The sequence below is a fragment of the Staurois parvus genome, unplaced genomic scaffold, assembly GCF_062004578.1.
Source record: "Staurois parvus isolate SC_StPar_1 unplaced genomic scaffold, SC_StPar_1.0 ptg001487l, whole genome shotgun sequence".
In the NCBI taxonomy this organism is placed as follows: domain Eukaryota; kingdom Metazoa; phylum Chordata; class Amphibia; order Anura; family Ranidae; genus Staurois; species Staurois parvus.
In genome coordinates, this window is record NW_028319283.1 from 176,242 (window position 1) to 195,739 (window position 19,498).

The window sequence follows — 19,498 nt, forward strand, 5'->3', positions numbered from 1 at the left end:
GGTCTTCCAGCAGGACAATGACCCCAAACATACGTCAAAAAGCACTCAGAAATGGATGGCAAAGAAGCGCTGGAGAGTTCTGAAGTGGCCAGCAATGAGCCCAGATCTAAATCCCATTGAACACCTGTGGAGAGATCTTAAAATTGCTGTTGGGAAAAGGTGTCCTTCCAATAAGAGAGACCTGGAGCTGTTTGCAAAGGAAGAGTGGTCCAAAATTCCGGGTGAGAGGTGTCAGAAGCTTATTGATGGTTATAGGAAGCGACTGATTTCAGTTATGTTTTCCAAAGGGTGTGCAACCAAATATTAAGTTAAGGGTGCCAATACTTTTGTCCAGCCCATTTTTGGGGTTTTGTGTGACATTATGTCATATTTGCTTTTCTGCCTCTGTTTTATATTTGTTCCAATACATACAAAGGGAATAAACATGTGTATAGCAAAACATGTGTTAATGCAATACCTTTTTTGTGTGAAATACTTGATTTTCAGGAAAAATATCAAGGGTGCCAACAATTTCGGCCATGACTGTATATAGTTACATAGTTAGTCTGGCTGAAAAAAGACAAAAGTTTATCCAGTTCAACCATTACATAAAAAAAAAGTTATAATCCTCCACCCACAGTATATCCAGAGGACTCTGGCAATTGCGTTCTGTTTTGGGGTGTCATTAACCCCTCGCCCTCCAGAGGACTCCCCCCCCCCCCCCCTCTTCCTGACCAGGCCATTTTTGGCGATACAGCACTGCGGTACTTTAACTGACAATTGCGCAGTCATGCCATGCCGCACCCAAATGAAATTTACATCCTCTTTTTCCCACACATGGAGCTTTCTTTCCGTGGTCTTTGATCGCCTGTGCGTTTTTTATTTTTTGCGCTATAAACAAAAAGACTGACAATTTTGAGAAAAAAAACAATATTTTTGACTTTTTGCTATTAAACACATCCAGAAAAAAAAACATTTTAAAAATCAAATTTCGTCTTAAATTTCAGCCAAAATGTATTCCGCTCCGTGTCTTCTCTGAAGAAACATCCCAATACGTGTCAATTAATTGGTTTACGTGAAAGTTATAGCGTTTACGAATGGCGGTGTAGATCCTGGGATTTTTTTCATATATACAGTATTTACTCGGTACAACCGCATCTTTTATATTTACCAAACAATTGGGTTTTGTGCATCCTAAAATTGATGTTAGCTTTTTGGGTTTTTTTTTATAATTTTGCATTTCCCAGACCTTTGCGGTGATATCGTGAAATGTAAAAAAAATTGTTACTACCAATATTTTATTCTCTAGGGTGTCTGCTTTCAGACAGTATATAAATTGTTGCGCTACATGTTTGGTATCTATTTACTCGGTACAACCTCATCTTTTATATTTTCCAAACAATTGGGTTTTGCGTACCCTAAAATTGGCTTTTTATTTTTTTTTCTGAAATTTTGCATTTCCCAGAACTTTGCGGTGATATCGCAAAATGTAAAAAAAATGGTCACTACCATTATTTTATTCTCTAGGGCACAGGTGCCAAACACAAGGCCAGCGGGCCGAACCTGGCCCTCCAGGCCATTTCATGTGGCCCTTGCACCTCTCTTGCAGGTACCCCCCTTGTCTCCGCACCCACCTTGTATAGCAGTCGGCAGCAGAGAGAAAATAGAACTCTTCCCCAAATCCTGCGCCTCTCAATGCAGCTGCAGCACCCCCTCATCTCCTGGTCTCAGCATTCAGCAGACTCTGGTAACTGACTCCACTCCTCCTCTGGTCCTCCTCCAGACCCTGCACTTTCTGCTTTCCAGCTCCGCCCCCAAAGGGTGATGTTAGGGAGGGTGTGGGATACTTGACATCTGATGTAATGGGGGGTGGGGTGCTCTGGACATCTAGTCTTACAGATACAACCGGCCCTTTGAGGGCAACCATAATGCTGATATGGCTCAAATGAAATGGAGTTTGACACCCCTGCTCTAGGGTGTCAGACAATATATAATATGTTGGAGATATTTTTGCAATCTTCAGGCTTAAAATTAGTTGTTTTTTTTTTTTTAAAACCTTTTTTTTAAACGTAAAAATGGACCTGGCGGCGAAAGGGCTTAAAGCAGAGCTCCACCCAAAAGGGGAAGTTCCGCTTTGAAGACTAGTTAAGGATTGGCACCTTTGGGGAGCGGGTACCCAAAAATGACCGGTACCCGCTCCCACTTCCGCTGCGATCGCCTAGACCACGGGTGTCAAACTGGGGGCCATCCAGCTATTTCCAAACTACAAGTCCCATGAGGCATTGCAAGACTGACAGTTACAAGCATGACTCCCAAAGGCAGAGGCATGATGGGACTTGTAGTTTCACAACAGCTGGAGGGCCGCCAGTTTGACACCCCTGGCCTAGGTGATCGGAAGCAGAAGTTGTCCCCCTACCCTCCCCAGAAGACTACGGGGCCATTCTGGAAGCACAGTGCTGCTCGTGCATGCGCAGGGGGCACCCGGCTGTGGAGCCGCAAGCTGTCACAGCCGGGTGACCACACTGAAGATGCCGGAGCCGGGAACACCAGACGGCCGGTGAAACGGGCTGCGGGGAGGATTTTTTTAAAAGTCAGCAGCTACAGTTTTCGACTTTTATTTTTTTACAGTGCGAGTGGAACTCCACTTTCAGGATATACAGCAGCAGAATGTTGTTTTTGTTTTTTTGTTTTTTTTTTAATTGAAATTCAGTAAACCGTTGCACTAATATTGTGCTACAACTGGAACGACCACCATTTTATTCTCCAGGGTGTCCACTTTCAAAAAATACAGTGGGGATGGAAAGTTTGGGCACCCCAGCTAAAAATTTGTATTAATGTGCATAAAGAAGCCAAGGAAAGATGGAAAAATCTCCAAAAGGCATCAAATTACAGATTAGACATTCTTATAATATGTCAACAAAAGTTAGATTTTATTTCCATCATTTACACTTTCAAAATAACAGAAAACAAAAAAATGGCGTCTGCAAAAGTTTGGGCCCCCTGCAGAATTTATAGCATGCACTGCCCCCTTTGCAAAGCTGAGACCTGCCAGTGTCATGGATTGTTCTCAATCATCATCTGGGAAGACCAGGTGATGTCAATCTCAAAGGTTTTAAATGCCCAGACTCATCTGACCTTGCCCCAACAATCAGCACCATGGGTTCTTCTAAGCAGTTGTCTAGAAAACTGAAACTGAAAATAGTTGACGCTCACAAAGCTGGAGAAGGCTATCAGAAGATAGCAAAGCGTTTTCAGATGTCAATATCCTCTGTTCGGAATGTGATTAAGAAATGTCAGTCATCAGGAACAGTGGAAGTTAAAGCAAGATCTGGAAGACCAAGAAAAATATCAGACAGAACAGCTCGCAGGATTGTGAGAAAAACAATTCAAAACCCACGTTTGACTGCACGATCCCTCCAGAAAGATCTGGCAGACACTGGAGTTGTGGTCACTATTCCACTATAAAGAGATACTTGTACAAATATGGTCTTCATGGAAGAGTCATCAGAAGAAAACCGCTTCTACGTCCTCACCACAAAAATCATCGTTTGAACTTTGCAAATGAACATATAGACAAGCCTGATGCATTTTGGAAACAAGTTCTGTGGACCGATGAGGTTCAAATTGAACTTTTTGGCGGGAATGAGCAAAGGTACGTTTGGAGAAGAAGGGGCACAGAATTTAATGAAAAGAACCTCTGTCCAACTGTGAAGCATGGGGTTGGATCAATCATGCTTTGGGGTTGTGTTGCAGCCAGTGGCACAGGGAACATCTCACGAGTAGAAGGAAAAATGGATTCAATAAAATTTCAGCAAATTTTGGATGGTAACTTGATGCCATCTATGAAAAAGCTGAAGTTAAAGAGAGGATGGCTTCTACAAATGGATAATGATCCTAAACACACCTCGAAATCCACGGGGGATTACATCAAGAGGCGTAAACTGAAGGTTTTGCCATGGCCTTCACAATCTCCTGACCTCAACATCATTGAAAATCTATGGATAGACCTTAAAAGAGCCGTGCGTGACAGACAGCCCAGAAATCTCAAAGAACTGGAAGACTTTTGTAAGGAAGAATGGGCAAAGATACCTCAAACAAGAATTGAAAGACTCTTGGCTGGCTACAAAAAGCGTTTACAAGCTGTGATACTTGCCAAAGGGGGCAGTACAAGATATTAACTCTGCAGGGGGCCCAAACTTTTGCAGACGCCATTTTTTTGTTTTCTGTTATTTTGAAAGTGTAAATGATGGAAATAAAATCTAACTTTTGTTGACATATTATAAGAATGTCTAATCTGTAATTTGATGCCTTTTGGAGATTTTTCCATCTTTCCTTGGCTTCTTTATGCACATTAATACAAATTTTTAGCTGGGGTGCCCAAACTTTCCAACCCCACTGTATATAAATTTAACTAATACTTTTTTCTTGTTTTTGCAAACAGGTAAACAAAAAGCAGCTCTGGCAACAAAAGGGTTAATGGGGGAATTGAACAGCCCAAAAGGGAGGAGATAAGAGAAGTTTATTGTTGGGGTTTATATACATTTGTAGGCGCGTTGTAACATTGTTTGTTCCCGTATTTCGGAGTTCCGCTCCGTGGTTTTGCTCTGTTTCTAGAATTGATATTTATTGATGTTTATTGAACCCAATTTGCAGAAGGGGAACATTAGGCCGGTGCCTAGAGGTGCCAGTGCTGGAGGGGGCCCCCGATGCCGCAGAGCACTCACAGCCTCCATCTGCCGAATTGCCTGGCCAGTCCATTGTACTTCCCAACCATCTGTCACCGGGAACATCATTACCCATCTCTGCTACATTGTTTACCGCAAAGAATTGGATCTCATTTCACGATCGCTCTTCTATTTTATTATATTAAAGCAGAACTCCGGGGTGATAGAACAGACTCCTAATTTATTAGTACATTGTTACATTTATCTTTTAAATACAAACAGTGGAAGTATCTGAATATAGCCCAGCCTCTGGCAATCCCTGTACAGCAGAGCTCAGACTGGGAGAGGAAGCAGCGGCACAAGGAGGCAGTCAGTTGTTTCTCCTTTCATGTGTTTATTATGGGTTTTTTTTAATGAGCTATTCATTTTTTTTTAATGGGTTATTTGTCTATTTTAATGGGCTATTTTATTATATTATTATTATTATTATTATTATTATTATAATATTTACTTATTTTTTAATAGGCAACTATTTTTTTATTTTAATTGTCTATTCATTATGATTTATTTATTTGTTTATTTATCTATTAATTTTTTTTTTTTTTTTAATGGGCTATTCAGTTTTTTTTTTAATTTATCTTTTTTCTTTTCTTTTTTTTTAATGGGTTATTTATTTTCTCTTTCTTCCTACTTCCTCCTCCTCCTACTTTCTTCCTCCTACTCAGGGGCGGACTGACCATTTGAAAACTTGGACATTGCCCGAGGGTCCGGGGTCAATAGGGGGCCCCATGAGATGCCCCTGGTACCTTTTTCATAGGATTTTTTGAGTTTGGGCAAGGACACAGGGGCCTCAGGATCCCCTATTGCCCGGTGGCCCCATGAGTTGTTAGTCCGCCCCTGCTCCTACTCCTTCTTTTTACTTCCTCCTCCTTCTTTCTTCCTCTTCCTCCTTCTTTTTACTTCCTCCTCCTCCTTCTTCTTTCTTCCTTCTCCTCCTTAATTCCTCCTTTTTTCCTCCTCCTCCTTACTTCCTCCTCCTTTTTTCCTCCTCCTTACTTCCTCCTCCTCCTCCTTCTTCTTACTTTCTCCTCCTCCTTCTTTCTTCGTTCTTCCTCCTTCTCCTTCTTACTTCCTCCTTTTTCTTCTTCTTCTTCCTCCTCCTTACTTCCTCCTCCTTCGTTTTTCCTCCTCCTCCTTCTTTCTTCCTCCTCTTTCTTTCTTCCTCCTCCTTCTTCTTACTTCCTCCTCTTCCTTTTTTGTTCTTCCTCCTCCTCCTTTTTCATTCTTCCTCCTCCTCCTTCGTTCTTCCTCCTCCTCCTTCTTCGTTCTTCCTCCTCCTCCTTCTTCTTTCTTCCTCCTCCTCCTTCTTCTTTCTTTGTTCTTCCTCCTTCTTACTACTTCCTCCTCCTCCTTCTTTCTTCCTCCTCTTTCTTTCTTCCTCCTCCTTCTTCTTACTTCCTCCTCTTCCTTTTTTGTTCTTCCTCCTCCTCCTTTTTCATTCTTCGTCCTCCTCCTTCTTTTTCCTCCTCCTCCTTCTTTTTCCTCCTCCTTCTTTCTCCCTCCTCCTCCTTCTTCTCCCTTCTCCCTCCTTCCTCTTCCTCCTTCTTTCTTCTCCCTTCTTCTCATGGGTTATTTTCTGTATTTCTTTTATTTCTTACATTTTATTGGGCTATTCCTTTTGGGCAATTTATTTTTATCTCGTTTTTTTGGGGAGAACTTCTGCTTTAAACTGTGGGGGGGGGGGGTTCTTTTTTTTTGGGGGGGGGATTGCAGCAGCCAGGCAAACCTCTCCCACACTACAAACATAAAAAAATAAATTGCTGTGCAGATGTCTCCAACCATCATGAATCATTTCTGTAATCTGTGTAATACATTTATTTCCTATGATCATCAGCTACACCTGGTGGCCAAAATGTGGTATTTTCCTGATTGTGGCATTTCAAGAAAATATTGCATCGCACGCACGGGATGGAGCCGACCATTCTAGAACATAAGCGTGTGTGACAAATGACGGGGATTTATTTGTGACGGCTGCGGAATGAGGAGAACGCACAATATTTGTACAACATGAGTGGTGTCAGCCCTGACCACTGTCTTTTGCTAAACCTCTCCCACTCTCATATCTCTGCAACATAAAAGATAATTGTTTTCTAGTCCGAGGTAAGAATTAGGAGGGCGAATGTTCACAGATAGATCACACAGGAAGTGTGGAGGTCAGCTCTGAATTTCTGGCAGGATCAACAGTCTTTTTGTTTTGCACTTTCTATGCCTCCATTTGCCTGATTGACCCTCCGACTTTAATACTTTCTGACCAGAAACAGCCCAGAGATCAGTAAACAAATCATTATCTACGTGAATACATCAGGTCGTTAGGTATTGAGATGAAAGGACGAGCGTGGCAGCCAGTCAAGTGGTATTTTCTGATGCAGAGCCTGGCGATGGCGCCCTCGCTGTTCCTCACAGAATCCTATTATTAGCACGTTTTCAAAAGGAAATTCCATTTAGACATTTTGAGATGCTTTCCTGAAAATAAACATTCACAGACCACAATATAGAGTTGTGCTCAAAAGTTTTCATACCCCTGGGGTAGAAATTGTGACATTTTGGCATTGATATTGAAAATCTCACTGATCATGCCAAAAAATGCTCTTTTATTGAAGGATGGTGATGATATGAAGCCATTTATGATCACAGAGCTGTTTGGCTCCTTTTTAAATCACAATGGTAACAGAAATCACCCAAATGGACCAGATCAGAATTCTCCGCCCCCGGATCAGAAGTCTCCGCCCCCCGGTTCAGAAGTCTCTGCCCCCTGGATCAGAAGTCTCTCACCCACCCCACCCCAGGATCAAAATCCCCCCCCCCCGGATCAGAAGTCTCCGCCCCCCGATCAGAAGTCTCCGCCCCCTGATCAGAAGTCCCCGCCTCCTGGAATGTTCGACCTTGGCACAGACACACAAGGTGGTTAAAAAGCCAATTAGAGGTTCATGTCCCACATCTGTGGCTTTTTAAATTGCAATTAGTGTCAGTGTATAAATAGTCAATGAGTTTGTTCGCTCTTACATGGAAGCACTGACTAGGCTAGATACTGAGCCATGGGGAGCAGAAAAGAACTGTCAAAAGTCCTGCGTAACAAGGTAATGGAACTTTATAAAGATAGAAAAGGACATAAAAAGATGTCCAAAGCCTTGAATACGCCAGTCATAACTTCCACTAAGAAGTAGAAGATTCGGGGATCTCTTGATACCAAGCCAAGGTCAGGTAGACCAAGAAAGATTGCAGCCACAACTCCAAGAAGAATTGTCCGGGATACAAAGGGAAACCCATAGGATTTAACAGCACTGACTGGCATATTCAAGCCTTTGGACATCTCTAATGCCTAAATGTCACAATTTCTACCAGAGTTGGCAAAATTGTGAGCACAACTGGAGATCTGCTCTACTCTATTGATAGGAAGAGGTCAGGCCACACCCACTGATGAGACCTTGCCTGCCTCCCAATCAGTCTTGATTGGCTGCTGTCAATCACTGGATTCCTCCTGCTGCATGAAATGGTGACCCCAGCGTCACGGGCATTCCTTGTTTTGCAGGTTACTGGCTCTTCACAACATGCGGGGCCAGCGGGCCTCATGGGCCGAGTCAGAAGCTGTGCGACGAATCCTATGAAAACTTCAGTGTGATTGTCGGGACGGGAACGCAACGGGGCGTACAGATCTGGAGGGTGCCTGAAACCAACCGATACAGGTGAGCATGGTGGCTGCCATTATTTTATATTTTATACATATTTATATATATATATAGTATTTATTATACACAATGTGTATTTATCTGTATACATTATATTATATATATATATATACATATACAGTGAAGGAAATGCGTATTTATTTGTATACATATACTGTATATATATATATATATATATATATATATATATATAATATATAATGTATACAAATAAATACACATTGCGTATAAATACTATATATATATATATATATATACACACAGTGAAGGAAATGTGTATTTGCTCCCCGGCTGATGGTGAATGTTCGCCCCTCACACAGAAACGATCAGTCTAACAATGAAATGTTCGCCCCTCACACAGAAATGATCGGTCTAACAATGGAATGTTCGCCCCTCACACAGAAACGATCGGTCTAACAATGGAATGTTCGCCCCTCACACAGAAACGATCGGTCTAACAATGGAATGTTCGCCCCTCACACAGAAATGATCGGTCTAACAATGGAATGTTCGGTGTAACACTGAGAGACAGAATACAACAACAAATTCAGCAGAAATGCGTCTAACAAATGATGACTGATCTGCATGTTCATGAGGGAAAGAAGGATTTGATCCCCTATCATTCAGCAGGATTTCTGGCTCCCAGGTGTCTCTCATACAGGTAACAAGCTGAGATTAGAAGCAGTCTCTTAAAGGGAGTGATGCTAATCTCATTGTGTTACCTGTATAAAAGACACCTGTCAACAGGAGCAATAAAACCATCAGATTCCATTTTGTAGACCGATCATTTCTGTGTGAGGGGCAAACATTCAATATCAGCAGGGAGCAAATACGCATTTCCTTCACTGTGTGTATATATACTGTATGTATATATATATATATATATATATATATCCCGTAAAGCCCCCTTCCCCAGTAACTCCCATAGGTATCCTTAATCACCCGCTATGCTGCCAGAACTGTCACACTCTGCGCTCCCCCCGCACCTCAGCCCCATCTCCCTCCCGCTATCCCTAGGTTAGTCCCTGCTGGGTCCCCATTCTTTCCCGGAAGCTGTGTTGGGTACTATTTCTGGGTTTCCTTGGGTGCCGACTACTCTCCCATTCACACTGACTGCCAGACATGATCTACCCCCAGGGGGGCAGACAGGGTTGTCAGTAGAAATCATGGGGCTCAATATAAGGCTTCACTGGGGACACCCACAAGCACCCCTTGCTGGGACCAGGCCTGCTTGATGATCCTATGGGGCCTGGGCTCGGTACAATCCTATGGGGCCTGGGCTCAGTATGACCCTATGGGGCCTGGGCTCGGTATGACCCTATGGGGCCTGGGCTCGGTATGACCCTATGGGGCCTGGGCTCGGTATGACCCTATGGGGCCTGGTCTCGGTATGATCCTATGGGGCCTGGTCTCGGTATGACCCTATGGGGCCTGGTCTCGGTATGACCCTATGGGGCCTGGTCTCGGTATGACCCTATGGGGCCTGGGCTCGGTACAATCCTATGGGGCCTGGGCTCGGTAAGACCCTATGGGGCCTGGTCTCGGTACGACCCTATGGGGCCTGGTCTCGGTACGACCCTATGGGGCCTGGTCTCGGTACGACCCTATGGGGCCTGGTCTCGGTCTGACCCTATGGGGCCTGGGCTCGGTCTGACCCTATGGGGCCTGGTCTCGGTCTGACCCTATGGGGCCTGGGCTCGGTATGACCCTATGGGGCCTGGGCTCGGTATGATCCTATGGGGCCTGGGCTGGGTATGACCCTATGGGGCCTGGTCTCGGTATGACCCTATGGGGCCTGGTCTCGGTATGACCCTATGGGGCCTGGTCTCGGTATGACCCTATGGGGCCTGGGCTCGGTATGATCCTATGGGGCCTGGTCTCGGTATGACCCTATGGGGCCTGGGCTCGGTATGACCCTATGGGGCCTGGGCTCGGTATGACCCTATGGGGCCTGGGCTCGGTATGATCCTATGGGGCCTGGGCTCGGTATGATCCTATGGGGCCTGGGCTCGGTATGATCCTATGGGGCCTGGGCTCGGTATGATCCTATGGGGCCTGGTCTCGGTATGAGAGTTCTGATTGATGGCCCTGATGACCTCCATAAACCTTGGGTTTTTTTTATATTGACACAACTGATTTTCTTTTCGTGGTCAGCTGAGGTGCAGATTGCGCTAGGTTCTTCCTCAACCATGATCTGATCTCCTCTGTGGCCTGGTGTCACGTCTTCTGATCTTCCTCTGTATGTGGTGAATACACGAGGCTCTTCATTCTGTGTAATTATAGGAAAGTGGCGCATTCTGTACTTATCATTGACGAGAGTCTCTTCAGCCGAGTCGTTACATCGTCATAATTAGATCCTTTCAGGTATTTATATCCTCCTTGCGGTAATATCTCGCGGCTTTCAGGACGACGCGATACTTATCTCTCCTCATCACCTGAACGATCAGGTCTCCTCCACTAGCCTGACAAAAGCCCCTGAAAGGATATATATTCTTATATATTGTCATTATGTATCATTTCCAGAAATAAAAAAAAGTCACCTTTCTTAAAGCGTATCCATAGTCTCTTTGGTATAAAAAAAGCCCGGCTACAATATGCCTGACAACACTCTGACACACCTCACCGGGCTTTTTTGTGGCATTGGCTTCTTCTTGTGTTCATTTTTGTTCAAGTGTCATTGAATTGTGCTCCTTCCCATATGGAAGAAAAATATATTTGAACTATATTTTAAAAATATTCTTCCCAAATATATTGACATACATGTGAAATACTACAATTTTGGCCATATTCAATATATTTAAAAAAAAAATAAAATAAAATAAAAAAAAATATATATATATATATATATATATATATACTGTTGAAATGCGTTTTTATTACAAAATATATAAAAAAATATTTTTAAAGATGCATTTCAAATATACTGTGTGTCTTTAAAAATACAAATCTAAATTTCTGGAATGCATTTACAAATATATGTAAAAATATATGTTAAAATTTAATTTTTATAAGTTTTTTTTTAAAAAAAAGTATTTTTAAAAATACTAAATATAATAATATAAATATATATATATATATATATATATATACTGCATGTTGAAATGTGATTTTTATATATTACAAAATATATGAAAAATATTTGTAAAAATGCATTTCAAATATACTGTATGTCTTCAAAAATACAAATCTACATACTTGGAATGCATTTACAAATATATGTAAAAATATATGTTAAAATTAAATTTGTATATGTTTAAAAAAAATCTGAAGAATATATTTAAAAAACAGTAATTTTAAAAATACTAAATATAATATATATATATATATATATATATATATATATATATACTGTGTATACTGCATGTTGAAATGCGTTGTTTATATATTACAAAATATATGAAAAATATTTTTCGAAATATATATTTTTTAAATATATTCTTCAGATATTTTTTAACATATAAAAAAGTCATTTTGACATATATTTTTACATATATTTGTAAATGTATTCCAAATGTAGATTTGTATCTTTAAAGACATACAGTATATTTGAAATGCATTTTTAAAAATATTTTTCATATATTTTGTAATAAAATTGCATTTCAACATTTCAGCATGAAGTATATATATATATATATATATATATATATATATATAATTTTTTTAAATATATTGAATACGGCCAAAATTGTAGTATTTCAAATATATGTCAATATATTTGGGAAGAGTATTTTTAAAGTATATTTCAAATACATTTTTCTTCCATGTGGATAATTAAAGTGCTTTACATGAAAAAAGGGCTCATATATTACCATTCCACGTGCTCCCGTAATGCCATACAATTATTCTGTTGCAATCTTCCTCGCAATGATGTGCACTCCACCACGTGAGCCTCAAAACATGTCCCACTCACCAGAAGCCCAGCGACCTTTTTAGTTAATGAAGGTCAGTGAGCACTTGATGTCACCGTCACTCCTCCTTCCACTGCTGGCGAGATACGTTGGGATATATACCTCCCTCAACAAACCAGAGAGAGGATTCCTAGGCCAGATCACTCCACCTCTCCTCCAAAGTAAATGAGGGGCATACAAGAGCCAGAAGAGAACTCTTCGTAGTTCTATATATTAATTAAAACCACAGGTGTAAACAAATAGTAAAGTAGTCACTTTTAAATGTGCCTCTTGCGGCACTGCAGAGGAACAGCCTGGAGCCTCTACGCGTTTCGTCCTCAGGCATCATCAGGAAGCAGTCCGACGGCCACGTTGTTGAAGATTTGTTCACTCCTTTCTTAGCCAATTCCACGCCAAATGACAATTTTGTTTAAAAACTTGGTGGATTACAACTGGAATTGAATCTGATAATTGCGATCATTAAAAATTCATACCTACACCCACGTAAAAATAATATTAAATAAACAGATCTTATTAACGTCTTTTCTACAAGGAATGATATTGGCCCCCTGACTGTCACGCAAGTTGCACCATGCAATTTCTGAGCTTTTCTCAACCGTTTTACATCAGAGGAAACTTTACAATATTTTCCAGGTTTTGGGGAACACTCACTAAGACTATTTCATTGGGGGTCAGTGAGAAGCATGGCCCCAATATATTGGGGGGCAGTGAGAAGAATGGCCCCATTGTATTGAGGGCCAGTGAGAAGAATGGCCCCATTATATTGGGGGTCAGTGAGAAGAATGGCCCCATTATATTAGGGGTCAGTGAGAAGAATGGCCCCATTATATTGGGGGTCAGTGGGAAGAATGGCCCCATTATATTGGGAGTCAGTGAGAATGTCCCCATTATATTGGGGGTCAATGAGAAGAATGACCCTATTATATTGGGGGTCAGTGGGAAGAATGGCCCCATTATATTGGGGGTCAGTGGGAAGAATGGTCACATTATATTGGGGGTCAGTGGGAAGAATGGCCTTATTATTGTGGGGGGTCTGTGGGAAGAATATCCCCATTATATTGGGGGTCAGTGAATAGAATGTTCCCATTATTTTGGGTGGGGGGATCAGTGAAAAGAATGGCCTCACTATTTGGGGGGTTTGTGAGAAGAATGGCCCCATTATTTTGGGGGAGTCAGTGAAAAGAATGGCCTCATTTGGGGGGTCTGTGAGAAGAATGGCCCTATTATATTAGGGGACAGTGGGAAGAATGGCCCCATTATATTGGGGGTCAGTGAGAAGACTGGCCCCATTATATTGGGGGTCAGTGAAAAGAATGGCCTCATTATTTGGGGGGTCTGTGAGAAGAATGGCCCCATGATATTGGGGGTCAGTGGGAAGAATGTTCCCATTATTTTGGGGGGGGGGGGTCCGTGAAAAGAATGGCCTCATTATTTGGGAGGTCTGTGAGAAGAAGCACGTTATTATATTGGGGGTCAGTGGGAAGAATGGTCCCATTATACTGGGGGTCAGTGGGAAGAATGGACCCATTATATTGGGGGTCAGTGGGAAGAATGGCCCCATTATATTGGGGGTCAGTGGGAAGAATGGCCCCATTATATTGGGGGTCAGTGGAAAGAATGGTCACATCTTAGTAATACATTGTCTTTCTTCTTCCAGGATATCCGGATACGGAGCAGCTGGCGGGATGGGAGTGAAGACTCCTACGAGGGCCCACGGCACGGCTCTGGTTGGGGTATTTGAACTCCAGAAGGATGACATACTATATATACTGGTCGGCCAGCAAGGGGAGGACGCCTGCCCCCGGGTAACTGCCCATATTTAAAGTGAACCTGACGTGTCACAGTATGTTTTATCGTTTAAAAGCTGTCCTTCAGCTCCAGCTGGTGACTTTGCCTAGGAGAAGATGATGTCATCAGCCTGCTGCGGGCAAGAGGAAGCATTTCCTCAGTCTCCCCTGCCCCAGTGATCATACTGTAACTTTGTAGCAAATAACAAGTTGAGAGCGCAGCAGGGGCTGATCTGTGTCAGACATTTGTGAACACATCCATATACTGCACAGGCACTAGGACTTACATACTTGTGCCACCTCTGAGCTGGCATCTCGCTCTAGGGAATGATCCTGGATGAAGCCTGAAAAAATGTGGCCCAATCCTTTTGAATAGAAGTTGTCAGGGGGAGTACTGTGATCTCTGTGAGTGGAGTAAATACCTATTATTCTTTAGCTGGCCATACATTACTGAGTTTTTTTTTTTCATTCAGCCAACCAGCTCAACAGAAAAAACAGCTGATTTCCCCCAGTCCACACATTCAAAGTGATTGGGTTGATTCTTACCCCGTGTCATTATATTCTGACGGCAAGGCTTCCCTGCCGTCAGAGTACATGGATCAGCGCTGCAGTCCATTGGTTGAATGCACTGATTGAGTGGAAATTTTCCTTGCCCAAGTCACGTCCACTTTATGGGTTGCCTTGCCCAAATCACATTCGCTCTACGGGTTGTTTTGCCCAAATCACGTTTGCTCTACGGGTTGCCTCGCCCAAATCACGTCCATTTTACAGGTTGCCTTGCCCAAATCACATCTATTTTATGGTTTGTTTTTCCCAAATCACATCTGCTCTTCGGGTTGTTTTGCCCAAATCATGTCCTCTTTATGGGTTGCCTCGCCCAAATCATGTCCTCTTTATGGGTTGCCTCGTCCAAATCATGTCCTCTTTATGGGTTGCCTTGCCCAAATCATGTCCTCTTTATGGGTTGTCTCGCCCAAATTATGTCCTCTTTATGGGTTGCCTCGCCCAAATTATGTCCTCTTTATGGGTTGCCTCGCCCAAATCACGTCCTCTTTATGGGTTGCCTCGCCCAAATCATGTCCTCTTTATGGGTTGCCTCGCCCAAATCAAGTCCTCTTTGTGGGTTGTTTTGCCCAAATCACGTCCTCTTTATGGGTTGCCTCGCCCAAATCACGTCCTCTTTATGGGTTGCCTCGCCCAAATCACGTCCTCTTTATGGGTTGCCTCGCCCAAATCACGTCCTCTTTATGGGTTGCCTCGCCCAAATCATGTCCTCTTTATGGGTTGCCTTGCCCAAATCATGTCCTCTTTATGGGTTGCCTCGCCCAAATTATGTCCTCTTTATGGGTTGCTTTGCCCAAATCACGTCCTCTTTATGGGTTGCCTCGCCCAAATCACGTCCTCTTTATGGGTTGCCTCGCCCAAATCATGTCCTCTTTATGGGTTGCCTCGCCCAAATCAAGTCCTCTTTGTGGGTTGTTTTGCCCAAATCACGTCCTCTTTATGGGTTGCCTCGCCCAAATCACGTCCTCTTTATGGGTTGCCTCGCCCAAATCACGTCCTCTTTATGGGTTGCCTCGCCCAAATCACGTCCTCTTTATGGGTTGCCTCGCCCAAATCATGTCCTCTTTATGGGTTGCCTCGCCCAAATCACGTCCTCTTTATGGGTTGCCTCGCCCAAATCATGTCCTCTTTATGGGTTGCCTTGCCCAAATTATGTCCTCTTTATGGGTTGCCTCGCCCAAATTATGTCCTCTTTATGGGTTGCTTTGCCCAAATCACGTCCTCTTTATGGGTTGCCTCGCCCAAATCACGTCCTCTTTATGGGTTGCCTTGCCCAAATCATGTCCTCTTTATGGGTTGCCTCGCCCAAATCAAGTCCTCTTTATGGGTTGTTTTGCCCAAATCACGTCCTCTTTATGGGTTGCCTCGCCCAAATCACGTCCTCTTTATGGGTTGCCTCGCCCAAATCATGTCCTCTTTATGGGTTGCCTCGCCCAAATCAAGTCCTCTTTATGGGTTGTTTTGCCCAAATCATGTCCGCTTTATAGGTTGCCTCGCCGAAATCACATCCATTTAATGGGTTGTTTTGCCCAAATCACATCTATTTTACGGATTGGCTTGCCCAAATCACAATTATTTTACGGGTTGCCTTGCCGAAATCACATCTATTTTATGGTTTGTTTTTCCCAAATCACATCTGCTCTATGAGTTGTTTTGCCCAAATCACGTCCACTTTATGGGTTGTGTTGCCCAAATCGCGTCCACTTTATGGATTGTCTTGCCCAAATCATGTCCTCTTTATGGGTTGCGTTGCCCAAATCACGTCCGCTTTATGGGTTGCCTCGCCCAAATCATGTCCTCTTTATGGGTTGCCTTGCCCAATTCACGTCCGCTTTATGGGTTGCCTTGCCAAAAACATGTCCGATTTACGGGTTGCCTTGCCGAAAACATGTCCGCTTTATGGATTGTCTTGCCCAAATCACATCCACCTTATAGGTTTCCCTGCCCAAATCACTTTTTGTAGATAGGGACCACTGATTCTTACCTACTAACTTTATGTAATAGCAAACTACGTCTGCTTTACAGGTTGCCCTGCCCAAATCATGTCCGATTTACGGGTTACCTTGCCCAAATCACGTCCACTTTATGGGTTGCCCTGCCCAAATCACGTCCACTTTATGGGTTGCCCTGCCCAAATCACGTCCACTTTATGGGTTGCCTTGCCCAAATCACGTCTGCTTTATGGTTTGTCTTGCCCAAATCACATGCTCTTTACGGGTTGCCTTGCCTAAATCACGTTCGCTTTACAGATTGCTGTTCCCAAATTTGTTTTTTGTAGATAGGGACCACCTACTAGCGTGATGTAATACCAAACTACGTCTGCTTTATGGGGAGCCTTGCCCAAACCTCGTCCGCTTTATGGGTTGCCTTGCCCAAAACATGTCCGATTTACGGGTTGCCTTGCTTAAAACATGTCATATTTACGGGTTACCTTGCCCAATTCACGTCCACTTAATGGGTTGCCTTGCCCAAATCACGTTCATTTTATGGGTTGCCTTGCCCAAATCACACTCATTTTACGGGTTGGTTTGCCCAAATCACATCCACTTATTGGGTTGCCTTGCCCAAATCACACTAATTTTATGGGTTGCCTTACTCAAATCACCTCCACCTTATGGGTTGCCTTGCCCAAATCATGTCAGCTTTACAGGTTGCCTTGCCCAAATCACGTCCCCTTTATGGGTTGCCTTGCCCAAATCATGTCCTCTTTATGGGTTGCCTTGCCCAAATCATGTCCTCTTTATGGGTTGCCTTGCCCAAATCATGTCCTCTTTATGGTTGCCTTGCCCAAATCACGTCCGCTTTATGGGTTGCCTTGCCAAAAACATGTCCGATTTACGGGTTGCCTCGCCCAAATCATGTCCTCTTTATGGGTTGCTTAGCCCAATTCACGTCCGCTTTATGGGTTGCCTTGCCAAAAACATGTCCGATTTACGGGTTGCCTTGCCGAAAACATGTCCGATTTACGGGTTGCCTTGCTCAAAACATGTCATATTTACGGGTTACCTTGCCCAATTCACGTCCACTTAATGGGTTGCCTTGCTCAAATCACGTTCATTTTATGGGTTGCCTTGCCCAAATCACACTCATTTTACGGGTTGGTTTGCCCAAATCACATCCACTTATTGGGTTGCCTTGCCCAAATCACACTCATTTTATGGGTTGCCTTACTCAAATCACCTCCACCTTATGGGTTGCCTTGCCCAAATCATGTCAGCTTTACAGGTTGCCTTGCCCAAATCACGTCCTCTTTATGGGTTGCCTTGCCCAAATCATTTCCTCTTTATGGGTTGCCTTGCCCAAATCACGTCCGCTTTATGGGTTGCCTCGCCCAAATCATGTCCTCTTTATGGGTTGCTTTGCCCAATTCACGTCCGCTTTATGGGTTGCCTTGCCAAAAACATGTCCGATTTACGGGTTGCCTTGCCGAAAACATGTCCGATTTACGGGTTGCCTTGCTCAAAACATGTCATATTTACGGGTTACCTTGCCCAATTCACGTCCACTTAATGGGTTGCCTTGCCCAAATCACGTTCATTTTATGGGTTGCCTTGCCCAAATCACACTCATTTTACGGGTTGGTTTGCCCAAATCACATCCACTTATTGGGTTGCCTTGCCCAAATCACACTAATTTTATGGGTTGCCTTACTCAAATCACCTCCACCTTATGGGTTGCCTTGCCCAAATCATGTCAGCTTTACAGGTTGCCTTGCCCAAATCATGTCCACTTTATGGGTTGCCTCGCCCAAATCATGTCCACTTTATGGGTTGCCTTGCCCAAATCATGTCCTCTTTATGGGTTGCCTTGCCCAAATCATTTCCTCTTTATGGGTTGCCTTGCCCAAATCACGTCCGCTTTATGGGTTGCCTCGCCCTAATCATGTCCTCTTTATGGGTTGCTTTGCCCAATTCACGTCCGCTTAATGGGTTGCCTTGCCAAAAACATGTCCGATTTACGGGTTGCCTTGCCGAAAACACGTTCGCTTTACAGATTGCTGTTCCCAAATTTGTTTTTTATAGATAGGGACCACCTACTAGCGTGATGTAATACCAAACTACGTCTGCTTTATGGGGAGCCTTGCCCAAACCTTGTCCGCTTTATGGGTTGCCTTGGCCAAATCACGTCCACTTTACGGGTTGCCTTGCCCAAAACATGTCCGATTTACGGGTTGCCTTGCCCAAATCATGTCATATTTATGGGTTACCTTGCCCAATTCACGTCCACTTAATGGGTTACCTTGCCCAAATCACATTCATTTTATGGGTTGCCTTGCCCAAATCACCTCCACCTTATGGGTTGCCTTGCCCAAATCATGTCAGCTTTACAGGTTGCCTTGCCCAAATCACGTCCACTTTATGGGTTGCCTTGCCCAAATCATGTCCTCTTTATGGGTTGCCTTGCCCAAATCATGTCCTCTTTATGGGTTGCCTTGCCCAATTCACGTCCGCTTTATGGGTTGCCTTGCCCAATTCACGTCCGATTTACGGGTTGCCTTGCCGAAAACATGTCCGCTTTATAGGTTGTCTTGCCCAAATCACATCCGCTTTACAGGTTTCCCTGCCCAAATCACTTTTTATAGATAGGGACCACTGATTCTTACCTACTAACTTTATGTAATAGCAAACTACGTCTGCTTTATGGGGAGCCTTGCCCAAATCACGTTCGCTTTACAGGTTGCCCTGCCCAAATCATGTTCACTTTATGGGTTACCTTGCCCAAATCACGTCCACTTTATGGGTTGCCCTGCCCAAATCACATCCACTTTATGGGTTGCCCTGCCCAAATCACGTCCGCTTTATGGGTTGCCTTGCCCAAATCATGTCCGATTTATGGGTTGCTTTTTCAAA

The 19,498-nt window shown here is 43.4% G+C and overlaps 1 protein-coding gene across 1 annotated transcript in view; it reads left to right on the forward strand.

The window, feature by feature from the left end:
- Nucleotides 1–19,498, forward strand: part of LOC149435579 (ALK tyrosine kinase receptor-like) — a 264,409-nt gene that overhangs the window by 153,657 nt on the left and 91,254 nt on the right. Inside the window, 2 exon segments of the mRNA XM_089662515.1 lie at nt 8,233–8,386; nt 13,955–14,102. Of these exon segments, the coding sequence (XP_089518641.1) occupies nt 8,233–8,386; nt 13,955–14,102 (302 nt within the window).